General features: G+C 40.8%; 1 protein-coding gene across 1 annotated transcript in view; it reads right to left on the bottom strand.

Annotated features, from left to right (window-relative positions):
• Window positions 1-540: 540 nt before the first annotated feature.
• Nox3 (NADPH oxidase 3) overlaps window positions 541-18,485 on the bottom strand; it is a 65,834-nt gene continuing 47,889 nt past the window's right edge. Inside the window, exons 13-16 of the mRNA XM_013026926.1 lie at window positions 18,291-18,437; window positions 14,804-14,928; window positions 5,845-5,997; window positions 541-630 (exon numbers count right to left, since the gene is read on the bottom strand). Coding sequence (XP_012882380.1) covers window positions 5,871-5,997; window positions 14,804-14,928; window positions 18,291-18,437 — 399 coding nt within the window. The 3' untranslated portion in view covers window positions 541-630; window positions 5,845-5,870. The remainder of the gene's footprint in view (window positions 631-5,844; window positions 5,998-14,803; window positions 14,929-18,290; window positions 18,438-18,485) is intronic.

The following is an 18,485-nucleotide window of genomic DNA, read 5'->3' as shown; positions in this document are numbered from 1 at the left end:
CTATCCAAGAAAGCAATTTAGTTACAAAGGAGAGAGGGTGAACTTGACCTCATATTTCAGTACAGCAATCATCCTGACAGAAAACACTCATCCTCAAGGTCTGAGCAGAAGAAAATCTGGTCCAAGAACTCTGGAGCTAGTCAAATACCAATCGGGTAAAAAAACAAAACAAAACAACGATTACAGACTACCCTCAAATATAAATTAGAGAAAAGGGCTGAACACTTGTGAGAACTTGTTCAAACCGCTTGCCTATCTGAAAAATTAGAAGCTTAGGTTCAATGAAAACTCAAGAATGGTGCAATTATCTAGAATGGGGCGGGGTGAGCAATGAGCCATTTAAGGTTACCTCTTTTGATTTACTTCCAGAGTGTAGCAAAGGCTACCTTCCATAGTTCTATCCTTTCACGAATGGGAAGCCTTTAGATGCTGGCCTTCCACTGCCATATTCTCCTCCTGCACATTTCCTTCATCCAGTGTTTTACTTTGGAAAACTTTCCTTTCCAATGCCCACCTTCCTTTTCTTTTGCAGTCAGTGTTCAGAGATTTTCAACAGAACAGTTTTCCGTTCCTGTGCTCTTCGCAGCTCACTGCATTCCATTAGTTGAATTTCTGCGGTATGTGCATATCCTATGGTAGTTATTACAGAGAAAGAGATTTTTGTTTTATTTTCTTGGTAAATATCTATATTGGGCCTTAATTTTTTTTTTTTGGCAGTACACGGCTTCGAGCTCAGGGCTTCTTGGATTGTCAGACAGGTGGTCTACCACTTGAGCCACACACCCAACCCTTTTGGCTTTTTTTTTTTTTAAATAGGGTCCTGCACTGATGCCCAAGCCAGCCTGCACGATCATCCTCCTATTTATGCATCCTTAATAGCTATGATGGCAAGACTGTACCACTACAACCTACTTTGTACTGACTGAGATGGGCTCTTCCAAATATTTTTGAGGCCAAGCTGGCTTTCAATCCTGATTCTTTGACTCCCTGCTTCCTGAGTAACTAGGATTATAAGTGTGAGCCACCACAACTGGGCATGCTTGCACTTTTGAATACTAATTTCCTAAGTAAAAACTTCCTTGATATTTGTGTTCTCTCAGCAGTTTTCAAACGGGTTTTTGGTCTCAGCATTTGGTTACATTGTGGTCTCTTGTAGCTCCATCCATTTTTTTCATCTGGCTGGGGCCTTTTATTTCAAGATGATTCTTTGGGACATGACTTTCCCTTCTCATCTCCTCTCTTCTGATCTCTCCTTTCCTCCTCTCCCCCCACCCCTTTTCTCTTTTTCTTTCCTTTGTTTCCATTTCTTTCTTTCTTTCTTCCATCACACTTTGGCTTTTTTTTTTTTTAAGAATTTCCTTTTGATGGCTACCTTAGGCCAAGCTGATCTAGTTAGCATGCTTCATATTCACATTGAGGAGACTGATACTCCTGCTTGTTTGAAAATGTCACTCATTTTCTCATTTTTTAGGTCATCTTGATAATTTTTGTTCAATAGATTTGTAGGTCTGCTATATTTTTGTTTCTATTGTGAATGACAATGAACAATTTCCTTTTTACACATATTTCTGATTTAGTTATTGCTGCATTAAGGAGATTTATTTACTGACACGCATATATGTCAGTATATGCATGGACAAATGGCACTGTCATAGAATGCTGGAAAGCAGTCCTAAAGGTTGAGTGGGCTACGTGTAACGTCACATTTGCTAATCCCAGTTACCTAGGCGGCAGAGCTTAGAAGTATCACAGTCTGAAGCCAGTTTGGGTCAGGAGTTTATAAGCTGGGAAGGGCATGTGCTTCCAGCCCCAAGCTACATGGAGGCTGGAGGTAGGTAAATGTCTTCCCTGGTCAGCCTCAGGCAAATCCCTTCCCTTCCCAGTCCCAAATACTGGGAGACTCTATCTAAAAAACAAAACAAAAAATAGTTCAAAAATCCTCCTCCATGTGGAGTCTTTTGAGGAACCTCCATACTGCTTTCCAAAGTGGTTGAACAAGTTTACATTCCCACCAACAATGAAGTAAGGTTCCCTTCTGTCCAAGTTCTTGATTTTTGCCATTCTAACTGGAGTGAGGTAGTATCTCAATGTTGTTTTGATTTGCATTTCTTTTATGGCTAGGGATGTTGAGCATTTCTTCAAGTGTCTATTGGCCATCCTTCTTTCTTCTTCAGAGAAGTTTCTCTTTAAGTCTTTTGCCCACTTATTTATTGGGCAGTTGTTCCTTTGAGGATTTGTTGTTGGGGGATTTAATTTTTTGAGCTCCACATAGAGCTCCCCTATGACCCAGCAATCCCACTTTTGGGCATTTACCCAAATGTTTACAAACAAGACCACCCTAAAGCTACCAGCACAACTATGTTTATTGCAGCATTATTTACCATAGCTAAGATATGGAACCAACCCAGATGCCCCTCAGTAGATGAATGGATCAAGAAAATGTGGTATATATACACAATGGAATTCTATGCCTGCATCAGAAAGAATGACATTACCCCATTTGTTAGGAAATGGAAAAACTTGGAAAAAAATTATATTAAATGAAGTAAGCCAGGCCCAAAGAAACATAGGTCCCATGGTTTCCCTTATTTGCAATATCTAGTATATGTGTGAGTCAAGCGGAAAAGGTCAGATAATGTGATGTTAAGAGAATGAACCCTTAGATATGTATTTTAATGTTTTTTTTCTTTCATGCATGTGTTTTTAATGCATTTATAAGATTACTTCCTTGTTGCTTTGTATGTCCTTCCCCCACAGTATAACCCCTGCTTTCACTATATTTGATGTCAGTATAACTTGTGGAGGAGATGGGGAAAAACAAGTCGTTTAAGGATACAGGTGGACCTGTTGCCACAATGAGAAGTACAAGTTGTCATGTCCAAAACGAGCTTTACAACGTTGGTGCAGGGGTGGGAGAGTGGGGGGGGGGGGGGGATAGGAAGGGATGGGAAGGGTAAAAAAAGGAGGAGGCTGCAATGCTTGGTAAGAAATGTACGCATTATCCTGCCCATGTAATTGTAACCCCTCTGTACAGTATGTTCACAAATAAAATAAAATAAAATTAAAAAAAATCCTCCTCCAAGCATGTCATATTGCAACTCCTTTGTACAACTACTTTAATAAAAATCATTTAAAAAGAGGTAAAACAAAAAAAGTCCAAATGCAAACAGAGTTGAAGGTATGTTCTAAGTGATAAATTTCTTGCCCCCAAATTGCAAGGATTGTCAACACCAGTGGCTCATGCCTGTAATCCTAGCCACTCAGGAGGCTGAGATCTGAGGATTGCTGTTCAAGGCCAGCCTGAGCAGAAGAGTCCATGAGACACTTAACCACCAAAAAGCCAGAAGTGGAGCTGTGGGTTCAAGTGGTAGAGCACTAAGCTTGAGTAAAAAAGCTCAAAGACAGTACCCAGGCGCCAAGTTCAAGCCCCAGAACTGCACGTACCCGTGTGAGCACACACACACACACACACACACACACACACACACACACAAAGTTCAAGGCCCTAAAGTCATACATCAGTACAACCACCACCAAAAACCAAAACAGAAAACCTTAACATCCCCAAAGGTTGAGAAAGAAGTTTCAAAATAAAATTTTATTTTATTATAAAGTTTTATTCTATCAGACAGACAAAAATGAGATGATCAGAGTATATTTATTTTCAAATACACAGGGAAAGAAAAGTAATAATTAAGTATAACCAAAGGATAAAAACCTTTAATACATTTCATTTTCTAGTTAAAGGTTAGATTTGACTGCAGAAATTTCTAGTTATAAAGGCTGAGTCAAATTTAAATAAAAAAATAATTACATGTAGTAATTAGGCAAATTAAAATTAGAGTTTGCTGGAGGTGTGGTTTAATCTAATGATTTGTTGATTCACCTAACACCTGAAGTCCTAAGTTCAAACCTCAGTAAAGCCAAAAAAAAAAAAAGAAAAGAAAAGCCCAAGTAAACAGATAAAAAAATAAAAAGAACTCCAAAGTTGTAGAGTTTGAATAATATGCATCAAACAATAGTGAAAGATAATGAGAAATTCCAGGGCAGAGGTAATAGAAATAATTTTTGAGATGTCACTGTACATATCCAATTTTTGCTTCCAGCATATTTCAAAATACACTTTAGAAATTATACAATTGTATCAATGTAGGATGACTATGTGAAATATGCGATCAGTTCAAGATTTAGAAATATATAGAAGAACAGAAGTGGCTGCCTGATTTTGTAAAAGCATATTATGTCAGACCAACTTAATTCTCTTGTATGACAGAATGACAGTCCACAAAGATAAGAAGCATTTGAAAACCACAATGTATTTTAATTGCAGTAGATGCCTTTGCCATTGTATATGGAGTGTTATTTCAAAGCTAAGGAAGTATGGTGTGATATCTGTTTTCAGTGACTGGCTGTCATTAAATGATCCCTGGCTAGACACTGATATTTCCAGGCAGTCACAGAAATTTCTGGAAGTTTTTCCAAGTCAATAACTTGATTGGAAACCAGTGTAAGAGATTTGATTAGGTCTGAATGTTTAACTAAGCTTATGTATTGGTATTGGTATGTGTGGCTAAAGTTGAAATATTAGGAAGTAAAATTTAAACACATTAATCAAAACCGCTAGAGAAAACTATAAGGTCGTGAAACATACTCGGGCAACCACATGCTATAAAAGATGCTATGGGGGCAGACGCTGAGGTTCAAGTGTTAAGATGATGGGAAGCTAGAATGTGATAGTAATGAAAAGTAGTTGTTAAAAGAGGGAATAAGGAATCAATGAAGAAAGGGAAGGAGGGAAGGAAAGGTGGCAAACATTTTTGTTACTGATTTCATGTATGTATTCACTTTCTATGTATAGGCAGACAACGTTTGAGGAAGTCAGTCTCTCCTAACACTAGTCATGCTTCCGTTAGCATCACCATATTTAGTCAACACATTAACAACGAATGTGAAGGAAGGAGATTTGGAAAGGCAGGAATAATAGCAGCAGGACTAGAATCTACATGCTAGCCTGAGAGGGGTTAGTATTAAAATTAAGTATTGTTTGGACCAGACAAGAGCTAAGAAGGCATGGTTTCATGATCTGGGCCTGGGCGCTGTCCCTCAGCTCTTCAGCTCAAGGCAAACGCTCTACTCCTTAATCCACAGCACCACTTATGGCTTTTTCTGCTTTTGTAGTGCTGAGGAATTGAACCCAGGGCCTCATGCATGCAAGGCAAGCACTCTACCACTGAGCCACCTCCCCAGACCGGTTTCATGATCATTTTTGAGTATGTGAAGATTCTTTATGAAAAATCTCCTTGTTGATGACTTCTCTGATTTATAGATGATGATAAGAGCACACAGGACTTAAGTCTAAAGCAGTCTAGAGCAGATTTTTACATAAGGCAGATATCTTCCCTATCAGAACAAAGTCATCTGTGAAATATTCATAAAGGGTCTTTAATCTAAGCAGCAATATGCATGTAATGTTCAGTATGAAAATATGTTTGGAAAAGGACTCTTGTTAGAGGTAGTAAACTATATTGCGGAAACCAAAATCTGCCCTATCTCCTGATTTTGGATGGCTCCAGGAGCTCACTATGATTTTGCATTTTAAATGGATAAAGAGAAATGTTTCATGGCAATCTACCTCCTCCCCCCAACCCTATGACATTGACCTTCTGATAAAGTTTTATTAGAACTCAGTCACACTCAATTGTTGATGTTCTTGCTTGTGGCTATGTTGGCTCTATGCATAGCGGAGTTGAGCGGTTGAGATGGAGATCTGAAACCGATGAGTTCCGTTTACCTCTGGAGGGTCAAAGTTTCTGACCTCTGACCTGGACAATTGCAGACACTTACGCCATGCAGGGGGTTGACTGCGGTGTCTAGAAGCTTTCCTTGTTGTAATAAAAATGAACACCCCTGGGGTCAGCTGACGAATATAAGCAGCACATCTTTTGAAGTATCTTGGACAAGGGTTTGGGGCCACAGAAGAACACGCCGATGTTACTGCTGTAGAGGGGGTAGGGAAAGGAGAGAGGGTTACCAGAGGCCGGCCAGAGCTAAAAGAGAATTGTCATATCAGGTTAGAGGCTACTCATTTGCATATCTTCATCTACTTGCTTCTGTCTTTTTTCTCTTCCCACTTTCACACAAAACTCTCTCTAAGGTTACCAGAATCCTGTTATTTCAGAATTACAAGTTAGGGGAGCCAAATGGTTGAGGCTGGAAGAGTCTGCTATTGTTAGGTGTTGCCTGGATGTGTCAACAGGTAACCTTGATTAGCATCTCCTCAGACCTAAGACTAGAATAACTAGAATGTCCCTAGCAGACAGCAGGAGTAGCACCTGTGTACTGGTGACATTCCTTTGCTGAAAGAATGAAGGAGTGGTTGTGGTGATTGTTATCTTCAGTCCTGAAAGGTAGGTCTTAACTAGGGAATGTATAAAACAAAAGATTAGGATTACTTCCAACATTCCATGGCCAGCAAAATGAGATAATTTATTCAGAAAGATTTTAAAAGAGCTAGTTTTTACTAACATCTTCAACTCTACCTTTTTTTAAAAAAATAGATAATCAAATTTTATACTAAAGGCATAGCAACTGATTTGTTTCTCCTGTTAGAATTAGGACCAAAGGAAAATGATATTGCTGAAAAGTGATCGTGCAAATATTGGCCTCCCTAATTATGAAATTTCAGAGAGATGTTTTGGCATACAGTGACTGTATCCTGACACTGTATATATCCAAATGCCACCGTGGCACTGGTGCACAGTTTAGCTTGTCCCTTGAAGTGGGAATGCATCTGTCCTGTCAGGCCGGAGACCTTATATCTTGTGTGAACATTTCTATTCCTTGTAGCATCCCTTTCCAGTCTCTGGCATAGACGCAATTAGTTTCTCTGGTCTAGATCAAAAGTTCTCAAAACTTTCTTCTGAATAAAATCATCCAGGCCGATTGTTAACGTGTTGAATTCTTGGCTCAAATCCAAGTAGTGCCTATTTAGCAAGGAGCCCCCTGGATACTGAGGTCTCTGATCCTGGGAACCACTGTCCAGGAGCAGCCCACGAGCCTGTGTCCCCTTTAGACCTGGAGTTAGCTGGGATGGCCCATGCAGCCCAGCGCATCTTGGCTTCTACCGCAGCACAGCTTCCTGTTGTGTATCATAGCTGCACTGGAATGTGGGTCCTAAGATCATAATACCCAGAGCAGACGTTGATAATTCCATCACCTCTCAAACTGCCTCCAAAAGAACTTTCTGAATGGCTGTTTTCAGACATAGTCCCATGCCAAAGGCTGAGAAAATCCTTTTTTTTTTTCCTTTGCAGAAATTATTTCCTACTGAAAAACACCACTGGAAGCAAGTTTCAGGTGTCTAAGGGAGCAAGAGGCAACGGTGAAGGGTGTCTCTGGTTCTGCCGCTTGCTTGCTGGGTAACTTTGGACACATTAATTATCTTCTTGAAGCCCCCACTGAATCATGAAAGAAGTGGGGAGTACCTCATAACACCTCAGTGAGGATGAAACCAGATGCTGCGGGCCTGCCTGGGCCCCCTGCCCGGCCCCTGGGGGAGCTCCGTCTTGGTTCGCTTGAGCCTTTATCCTACGTGATGTCTGCCGGTTTCTGTCTGCTTGGTGAAGCTGAGCAGGAGATAGGAAGTGGGGTCCTAACCCATAGGCCCTCATCGACTTCCTGGGATGAGCACTGTCTCTTGAGCTCTGGCCTGAAGCATTGGGAGTGATAACTGGGTCAGGGGAGACTCTTTCCCTGCGAGGAAAATCACACCTTTGCTTTGTGTTTGTTGTCCATGTTCAAAGATGCTGCTATGGAGGTGATACTTTTCCATTAGCGTGGATGTCACCAAAGAGATGGCCACGGGGCCATTCCCATCAGGCAAAAGACTGCTTTCTCCTTTGCAGCCACAGTCACGGTTTGTGGGAGCTGATGGTGCTCTTTGATGCTCTGCCTTTAAGACCCCATTTCAAAGGATTCTGACTGCCGGCGGCCAGGTAGACTGTGGTGTCTCCAGCCAGTCACAGCTCCCCTGCCTCTTTGAAGCTGGGACATTACACAGCACGGTCAAGTACAGGGTCCATACTGTCATGGTTGGGTAATCACAAAAGTGTCTCACAAAGATCCTCCATTGTTTACTCTCAGCTGTGGCCAACGGTCAGCCCCGACAGCTCTCTGTCCATACCTGGTGCTCACCCTCTCCGACATATGTGATCTCTACTGTGGAGATTCCTCATGGCAAATGCATCTGGTGAACCACAGAGCTGAATGTCCAAGCAATGTGGTTAAGGTCCAGATTTAGCAGATTTAAATTCAAATGTGGTTAAGGTCCAGATTTTGCAGATTAGAATTTTTTTTTAAATTCTTTTATGCTACAATGGAGAAGTGCAACGGAATCCTAATGGGGTTGATAAAGAAAAAAAAATTCTTCTATAAAATTTAATCACCCACGATTGCTTAGAATTAGAAAAAAAAAGATTCTCAGCAAAAGAAGTATAAAACTCGAAGTGCTATTTATCCTCCAGTTTATGGCCTGCAGGCTGCAGAACCGGCATGTGCAAGGAGCTGCAGCCCGGACAGAGCTTGTGGCATTGATCGGTCTGGGCTCTGACTCTGACGGGAGAGGAATGAGTTTCACATGGCTGCAAAGATGGTGAATGCTCCCAGCATTATTTTTAGCACTGATAAATAATACAGAAAAATCCTCCGTCCTTCCCTCTATTTGCTAAATAACTACGATGCTTTCCTCTGTGGGTTTGGTGCATTTTTCAAAAACAGTTCAGCAATGCCAGGCATAAAAGACATCCAAAATATCACCCATCAGGAGATTTCAGCCCAGCAGATCTATGGGCGTGTGGGTGTGCCCAGGAGTAATCTCACCACCTCGCTGCATTCCCAGGCTCTGCTGCCCTGAGCTCCACTCTTTAAATTGTATGTTTGTTTTTATGTGTTGGCTTTTATGCTTGGTAAGTTATAACCCTGTAGGGGCAAACCCTAAACCCCATTTAAAAAAAATCAAATTACTTTATACCCTGAGTGCATTCTGCAAATAAAATCGATACCCAGAAGCTTCCTGTGGATTTATAGAAGCTTAGGAGGAAGGCACAAAGAGCCACAAACTCTGTTTCAGACAATGGACACAATTTCTGGTTAATCTTTCCCGGTGAATGTTTTTCATGTGAGATACCTCCAAATGACTTATCATGTCATTTCATTTTATGTAATGTTCCTCCTCCCCCTTTCCTTCCTCCTCCTCCCTCCTCTTCCTCCTCCGCCTCCTCCTCCCTCCTCCTCCTCCTCCTCCCTCCTCTCTTCCTCCTCCTCCTTTTTCCTCTCTTCCCTCCCCCCCCTCCTCCCTCCTCTTCCTCCTCCTTCTCCTCCTCCTCTTCCTTCTCTGCCATGGAGCTCAGCTCATTTTGGCTTCTACTGCAGCATGGTCTTCGGTTGGAATGTGGGTTCTAAGATCATAATACCCAGAGCAGAAGTTGATGGTTTCATCACCTTTCAAACTAGCTCCAAAAGAACTCTCTGAACGGCTATTTTCAAACATATTCCCATGGCTAGGTTTGAGAAAGTCCTTTTTTTGCAGAATTATTTCCTACTGAAAGTTACAACTTGAATCAGATTTCAGGTGCCTAAGGGAGCAAGAGGCAATGGCGAAGGGTGTCTGTCTCTGGTTCTGCCGCTTGGTTGCTGGGTAATTTTGGACACATTAGTTATCTTCTTGAAGTCCCCATTGGTGATAATTTTGCTGGTTAGCTTTGCCTTTTTTTTTTCAACCCAACTCCTGGTCAATGTGTCGTAGCCTGTTATATTACTTTTCTGTGTTTAGTCTGTTTCTTAGGAGCTGTTACCATCCTTTACTATGCTCATAGGATGCTTTCCTGTTTCTTTTCACCATCCCCATCTTTCTTGTCAGGCAGAGCTGTGTAGTTCCCAGATTCCACCCCTGATACATCATGCTTCTGCTGCCTATGGTGGCTAGTGGGCCAGGCTCTGACATACATGGGTAAAATGGCTACCCTCAAGAAGCAAGGAGAAAAGGGAAAGCAGTTGGCTCGTAGTGTTGGATGACAGATCAAAGGAGAGCGATTCTTTTCTTTTGGTCAACCCTGTCCTAAACCCTCAACACCAAAATATGTAAGTACAACATATATATATATATATATATATATATATATATATATATGGAGTAATTTGATGGATAATATCTGCAAAGAAACTTTGTGGGGATAAAGGCAAATACAACTCTCTAATTATTGACTTACACATATAACACCTCCTACCACAAACCAAGTAGTTCTGGTAATTTTTGTTGACTTTTCACTTGGTCGGAACCAGAGAGCAGTGACCATATGCTGACAAGATTCCTCTCCTCAGTTATGGCAGCTTTGCTTTTCTCATAATGCTATCGTTTATAATGCGTGACGTTTTCATTTTATCTATTTCTTTAAGTGTTTTGAACATTTTACTCCTATAATGAATTCTTAGGATATCCTGTTAGATAAAGGACCCTGAATGCTATAATCAGAATGTTAATTTCTTAAAAATATCCATTTAACAACACTTTGCACAGATGCACGTACAAATGAGAACTCAAGGGTGTGCACACAAGCAAATGTGGTTCCAGATGGACACATTTACTCAATTCAGCAGAAAGGTATTTTTACATTTCTGAAAACAATGGGTGGTCTAAAATACTTTCATGCAATATGGACTAGAAGCCCCCGTCACATGGTAAGTCAACACCTTCTTTATCTCTGGGTTGAGTGGCACGGCTCTAAGAAAGGGTGGGATTCACCCATTCTTTAAAAAAATAACTTTCTTCAAGATAAAAGAGACTCTCTTATTCAAGTTAGGGAAAACTCAGACAAGCTTTTTTTATGTAATTAATTACATAAAGTTCACACCTAGGAGGTGTGGTGAAATTAATAGCAATTAAGTCAAAAGTAGCAAACTATAAATATTACCTGCAGGAAAGAGCAAAGACTGAAGCCCTGTGGAAAAAACCTGTTAGTCAATTAGCCAGAGAGAGCTGATGTACAAATTCTCCAGGGTGAGTATATGTGCAATGTGTGTTTGTCAAAAAGTAGCTGGATGTGACAAAGCTATATTTATTTTCATTCTGTCTGCCTTCTTGGAAATAATTTCCTGATTTCTGAACACGTGTTTAAAGGTTAGGAACATATTGAGAATGCTTACAAAAAAAAAAAAAAGAAATACAACTTCCATTTTGGTATAAGACACATTTCAATACATTAATAAGACAAGTGTAAATGCACATATTTAATTAGCCTTTTATATTTTAATTGGGAGAATGACTTTCATTGTATGTGTAAAGTACTTTTCTGGCGTGTACAACTGCAGAAATATGCAATAATTGTTATGTGCCATATGAGTTTTTGCCTAACAATAATATACCTAGTTTTTTTCAGATACCAGCTATTTGCTGGTCATTTTTTAAAACTTATTTGTGTTTTTTAAAAATACAGCCGATATAATTACAAAAATTAATTACAACTATAAACAATAGAATAATTTTTTTGGTTTTTTTTTGCTTCTAGTCTTTGATCTATTTTTTAATTTTTCTTCCCTCTCCCTTATTTGTATTCATTTCGATGCTATCAATTTGTTTCTCTATTACTGTTATTTTTGCAATTTTCTGGTTTCTTCAGAGCTTGCCGGTTCTCTTTGATCTGCTTCCCTTCAAGCCTTATTTTGGGTGCTGTTTTTCATGTCCTATAAAAAATGTTGTTTTGCCCCCTCTTCACTCTCTTCTTTTGATTTAACTCTATCTTTTTAGAACAAGACTGAACTCCAGCTTTGAGCGAACAGGTAAATGTTTTTATAAGTGAAAAATCCTAAGAATGCTTGGCTTTCTGCTGAGGAGCAGAAATGGTTGAGAGAATGCTTCAAAGACCCTCAAGAACAAAGGAGTTTCTCTGAGACCAGGAACAAAATTCACCCATTCCTCTTGCCCTATCTGTGCCAAGAGATAGGAGCTAATGGCAGAAGAGGCCTGTCTTATGAGAGTAGCCAAGTGGGCTTTGAAACAAACATCTCCTTGACATAATAAGGGGAAAACATACTGTTTATCTCTTTAATAACCGTCTTGAGGAAAATTAATGTTCCTTTGTCCTTTGTACCGAACAGTAATTGGATTGTGTGTTTCATTTCTATCTGGACAAAGGCCAGGATATTGAAATACTTTTCAATATTAGATTTTCTAGTTTAAAAAATTAGATTTTATTGGCATTCTCTTTCCGAGATTTCTTCATTAAAAGCTTCATTAAACATAAATCTCCTTTTATGCAGCAGAAATCAAAAATTATCCGGAAGAGGTCATTTAAAAAGTCTTGTGGAAGGGCAGGGCGAAGCTTTTTACTGGTGGCTTGTCTTTTTCCAGGGATGCACTAATGGCTGACTTTGGATAGGTCCAATCTTAATTACATGGGAGCTTAAAGTTTGGTGACAAGTTGCTGGGTTCCAGAGTGCTCCTTGCAATAGGGAGAATGCTTCAACAGTCTTGGTTCTTTCTGTGGCATCACACCCTAAAGCCCTTGTCTTCCTGGGAGGATCTGAAGTCATCCCGGGGGAGGGGGGAAGGGAGGGGGGGAGGACTGACTCCCATCCAGAGGAGGCGGAGTTCTCAGCTACTGTGCTGAGAAACCCAACTGGCCACTTGTGTGCTCTCATGGTGGCTTTGGAGCAGGGACAAACGCACAAGGGAGTGCCAGAGATTCCATTTGCCCAGCTTAAAACTGCCTCCTACTTCTCACTCCCTGAAAGTGTTGGATGGACTCCCCTCTCAACCCTGCAAAACATTGTTTTCTGGGAAGAGCTTATGCCAGCTCAGTTTGACCCTCCGTCTCTTGACACTTTTTTTTTCTTTCTGTTTTTTTTTTTTTTTGGCTCACTTTTTCTGAGGAAAGAGAGATAATTAAATGGTTTGGTTTGAAAGGTCTTCCCCACTGAGCCGCAAGCCTCATGTAAAACAAAAATGAACAAATACAATATGAAATGGCACTAAGGGCTCATCACCATAAAGAATGAGACTATCAGAACAGAAAACAAAGGTCAAGACGTCCATGTTAAAAGCCTACAACGTGGGAAAATTAATTTGTGGTAATGAAAAATGGAGTGTCCAGGATTTATCAAAAAAATATTTTCTACCAAAGGAGAAAATAGGAACAGAAAAACCCAGTCGTCACGTGAACTTGTTTCTTCCCTAGGCTGTGTATCCAGGAATCTTGAGTTTCTTCCTGGAAACTCCTGGTTGGGGACACTGCTTCTTGGGCAGACTGCTGGGCCCAGTTACTGTGTAACTGTTCTCTTGAGCTAAACATATCAAACATGGTACTCCTGAGAGTTCCATGCTCACTACCCAGCAATTCCTACAAGCAATGCCCATGCTAATGAGCAAGAACTCCATTCTAGCCTGGCTCAGACCTCACAGCCAATCTGTCAGCAGCTCATGTCAGCTCAACCTTCAAGAGATGACTAGAATCCATCTGCTTCTCACCACAGCTGCCCCACTAACAGCCAGCAAGCTACCACCACTGCTATCTCCTTGTGGGCTTCTCTGGTGGCCTGGCCCTTACAATCTATTCTTTTGTGGCAGTCAGGAATAATTCTACAGCACTCCTGGGTGAGCCTATGAAGTTTAATTCCTTTGGGAACAGAATCCAAGGATATCTGCATTTCTCCCTCATCACCTCTCCTAAATGCCACTTCCTGCAGTTCTTCCTCTCTGTCCCTTCACTGGACCTCTTGATTCATGCTAGGAATAATGTCCTCTACCTCAGGTCCCGAGACATGCCTGTGCCTATATGGTATATACTTCATTTTCTTCCGATCTTTTCTTAAATATGGAGAGTGTTCTTTTATGAAGACACTATCAGGACCTATGGATGCCAGTTCAGGTCAAAGACCAATGTAGACACGATAGCAGTGCAAACGGTCTGGCTGAGTGCTGTGTATTTCACCAAGCCCTTCAACATTCTGTGCATTTAAAACAACGATAGAAGCAAGCTTTGCAAATGGATATCATTATCCATGTTTCACAGTGAGGCACCAAAGTTCAAGGTCATAGCGTGAGAGACACTTCTAGGATCAGGAGCAAGTATATGCTTTATTCTGGTCTTGGTGCCTCAGAACAAGTGCTTTTCCTTCTCTCCATTAAAGGTTATTATATAATAAAAATAATATTAATGATTGAAATGGCTGGAATGACAGCAGCTACACTATAGACTACTGTGTAGAAAGCACGTTATACTTTACAGTCACTCATTGTATAGAATCCTCCTAGTTAAAGGCTCTTACTGGCAGTTTGGAGAGTTAGGGAGACTGAGTCAGTGGCAGGACAGATCACCAGCAACAATGGCAGAGCCAGGATTCATACTTAGGTAGCTGGCCTCTAGGTTGGTTCTAAACCAGTACCTACATGTCTGCTTTGCTAGACACCACAGAATTGGAGAGAAGGGAGGTTTCGAGTTGGGTAATTAGAGACCAACTGCATTTGCTAAAGAGTTTTTGAAGACATATGTTGTTGAAGAAATACCATCTTTAAATTGAGGTTAAGTGTGAACATTTTCGACGTAATTGGCGAGCGTCAGAAGCTGTCAGCCAGTGAAGAAGGGGTTTGTGCTTCCTGAAATAGACCAGGGCAGCCATCTTTCCTAAGGTGGGTATTCTGTCTTACCTAGCATGCACAGTGCGTAGGGCAGGTCCACTTCCCCTTGGGTGGCGGCTTGCCCCTCTCCACTCTGGGCCCCTGCAGGCAGAGGAGAGAGCTTGCCTTGCTCACCTGGGGTGATTGTAGGCGATCTGCCTGAACTCCTCATTCCAATTGGGCCTCCCATAGAAGGTTTTCTGCCGCAGGCCTGTAATCGCATCTGTGCTTCCATCCCAGTGTAAAGTGATGTGAATAGCCTAAAATAAGATTTGCGGTATCAGATGCCATTTAGTTAAACAAAAAAAGGAACCATCTATAAATACTGGATGAAACACTTCGCTCATTTGTAGATTTAATACAAATTGTTTCTGTGAGGCTGGAAATGCACTGTTGGCTGATAATTGCCAGCAATGCTCACCTGTCTCCCAACTGGCCTTATTGGAATGAAGGAACTCCCTCCACGTAGTAGGTATGGGATGGTATGAGCCTCGAGGAATGTCTTTCTTTGAAAGAACAAGAGGCATATAATAAATGTGGTTAAGGATACACAATGTGAAACAACTTCCTTTTCCTTGCTGTCAGACCTGTCAAAACTGAGCATGTACCTGCTGTCCTTGTACACCTGTGAGTAAAGCCCAGGGATTTGCGAAGGCAAATGTCCAGAAGGCAGCTAGACTTCACAGTTACACCTGTTTACTGGGTTGAAGCCATTTGATTTTCTGTCCTTAGAGGACTGGCAGGACCCCTGCCCTGCCCCCCAGATACTAAAGTCCATGAATACTCAGGTATTTTGTATAAAATGATGCAATATTTGCATATTACAGACACACATCCTCCCATACATCTTAAATCCTATAGGATTATCTAGCACACATGATCATGCAATGTAAACACCATGCAAACAGTCTCTACATAAATGACAAGGGGAGGCAGGTGCTGTGGTGCACACCTGTAATCCTAGCTACTCAGAAGGCTGAGAGCTGAGGATCATGATTTAAAGCTAGCAGGGAAGTCAGAGAGACTCTTAAAAACGTAAAATAAAATAAAAGGCCAGAAGTGGAGCTATGGCTCAAGGGGTAGACTGCTAGCCTTGAGCAAAAGAAGCTTCAAGAAATATGTGTGGCAGAGAGGATCTGGTGTCTGGTTAGAGCTCTGTGCCCAACTGTTTGTACATAAAATGAATCCATGCAGGTATCATGTGACTAGTGGTCACTAAGTAAGAGCCTGGGGCTTATGAACGCTGCGGAGCATGTCTTATGCTTTCATCATGTGCTGAGCTGCTGGTGAATTCTTGTAACTCCCTTCTTTTGTACTGGAGGTTATGTGTCCCACATCACCCTGAGAGTCTCTGTCAGCTCTTCTCTCCTTTTTTGATCCTTGGCCGGTCAATTTGCTACTATTGCTTTTCCCAACGGTTTGGGTAACAGACCATGGGGGCGGCTCCTGCTCTTTCCTGCTGAGAGACTGATTTGCCTACATGCCTTGTGCGTCATCTAAGAAGCAGCCATGGCCAGGTACAGGTAAAACAATGGATGTTGTCCTGAAGGGGGAGGAGACAATGGTAAACTGGTATTTTCCAAAATCCGGGCCCCAGGAAGTTGCTGTCAGGTCAACCAGACCAAGGTAGCGGCCTTATTCTTGGAAAAGCATTTGGGAAGAGGACTCCATACAAAGACAGGTTTTAGAAGATGGCAGAAGGCTTGGAGGATGTATCCAAGAGGGGAGCAGTAAACAAAGATGTAGAGGCATAAAAGTGTCCAGAACGAGGGACAAGCAGACATCAGTTAGCCCTGGGCCACGGGAACATGATGGACCTGCACAGAGCCAGATTGGGTTGGGAAGGGCTATAAAGTACTTGCTAAGAAGTTTGGACATCATTTCATGGGATTAAAAAGGCCTCCCTACTTCTGCTTGTGGTCCTGCCAATCACTGATGTTCAAACATTTGGAATTATATTTGTTCCATATTTCTCAGCCCACTGTTCAATTAATCTCCAAACTCTTTTGATTTGCCCTTCATAATACCTCTTCCATCTGTCCCTTCTGTCCCTGTCATTTTGCCACTTTGAGGTGGTTGAATTCAGTTTAACAATTTCTAAAACAGCCCCTTGCTTGATTTACTGACAGAATGTACCAATTATTTTTCACTTAAATGTTGAGACAAGTGATTTCCTGCCTGAAATTTGGGAATCTAAAGAATTTCTCACATGTCACAGGAAAAAAAAAGGAAGAAGAAGATATCTATTTTAATTTACTTGTATTGAAAAAATAAAATATTTTATGCCCTACTCTTGCTAATGGCAGAGAAAAGAGAAGGGAAGGCTGTGTTGTCTCTGCTACGAACACCCAGGTCTTAGAACTCCCAAATGCTCAGGGCATGAGCCCAAGGTACCTTCGATGCAGAGGAGTAAATACAGTGCTAGAAATGAAGAGACAGAAACGGAGCCTATCACACCACATGGGTTATCAGTCAAAAAAAATCCCACTTGAATAAGGAAAATGTTTGTTTGGAAAACATAATTAACACTATATAATTCATTAAGATGTTTTAAGCCTAGCTCCCAAGAAACCAATATTTCAAATTATCCCACAGGATTAAATATTTAAAGGGAACTGCAAATGAGACCATAAAAATTCATAAAGCTACTGAAAATTTGAAGCAAAGTCTTATTCATTTAAAGAAGCACAGAGTCGAATTATAGCAATGTTCTATAAGGGCACGTGTGTGTGTGTGTGTGTGTGTGTGTGTGTGTGTGTGTGCATGTGTGTGAACACACAGAGCATTCACTTGTAAATATGACGATTAATGCAGATCTCCTGGGCTCACACACATTTCCCTTAAAATACAAATCAATGATAGTGGCTACAGTAGTGCTGATTGGAATATACATTTCATGATTTAGAAACCACTTCATTGTTAGTGCCAATATCTGAGGAGCTAAACTGGATTCAGATGCAATATTCATCAGTTTCATCAGGACTGTAGTTGATGTGTTCATACACATTATTTTTGGAAGAGTCATTTCATTAATCCAGTGCCCTGTGGACAGAACATCTGCCCTGAAAGAAGAGCATCTTGACCTTGATAAATAAACACATATGCATATAATTTCCAAATACACTGTTAAAAAGAGAGAAATTTATAGAGAAATCATGTATCCTCAATGATTTTGTGTAGATGCTGACATACTTTTCAACACAAAACCATTAATATAAACATTCTAGAATCCTTTCTGTTGCATTCTGAGTGGCTCAAAGCATAGAACTAGAACCAATTAGGAGCTCAACAGATGATACAACCAGTTAAGAATATTCACTGGGTCACTCAAAATGACAAATGCAAGTTTATTTGGAATGTCCAATCTCTAGATTGTCTTCTAATATCTAATCTGTTTATCTTCATCTCTATTCCACATTAAGATTATTGTAGGTTCTTTGATTGTTACAATTTACATAGTTGCTTCTAATTTACTTTTATTTCATTCTCTTTGTTTGCCCCCTAAGAACATTAAAATAATTCTTTTATGCTACTGGGTATTACAGATCTTATTATCGGAACAGGCTCTTCTCACTATTAAGCAAGCCAGTAATAATGCTCATTGTCAGAGGCTTATCGATACCTGATTTTCATCCCAGCCAGTAAGAAATATATGATAACTCAGAAAGTGAGTTTTCCCTTGTTCACTCATCCGTGTTTCCAGTGAGACTAGAAGATCAGCAAACCATTCGAATGCTCTTGCTTCCCGGCAGACCCAGTAGAAATACACCTGTCAAGAAAGAAGGTAGGAGGAATGATCAGTCCTTCTTCCCACAAT

This window comes from Dipodomys ordii, unplaced genomic scaffold (genome assembly GCF_000151885.1).
Source record: "Dipodomys ordii isolate 6190 unplaced genomic scaffold, Dord_2.0 Scaffold98, whole genome shotgun sequence".
NCBI lineage: Eukaryota > Metazoa > Chordata > Mammalia > Rodentia > Heteromyidae > Dipodomys > Dipodomys ordii.
Note: the sequence above shows the minus strand (reverse complement) of the source record. Positions and strands in the feature narration are given on the sequence as shown.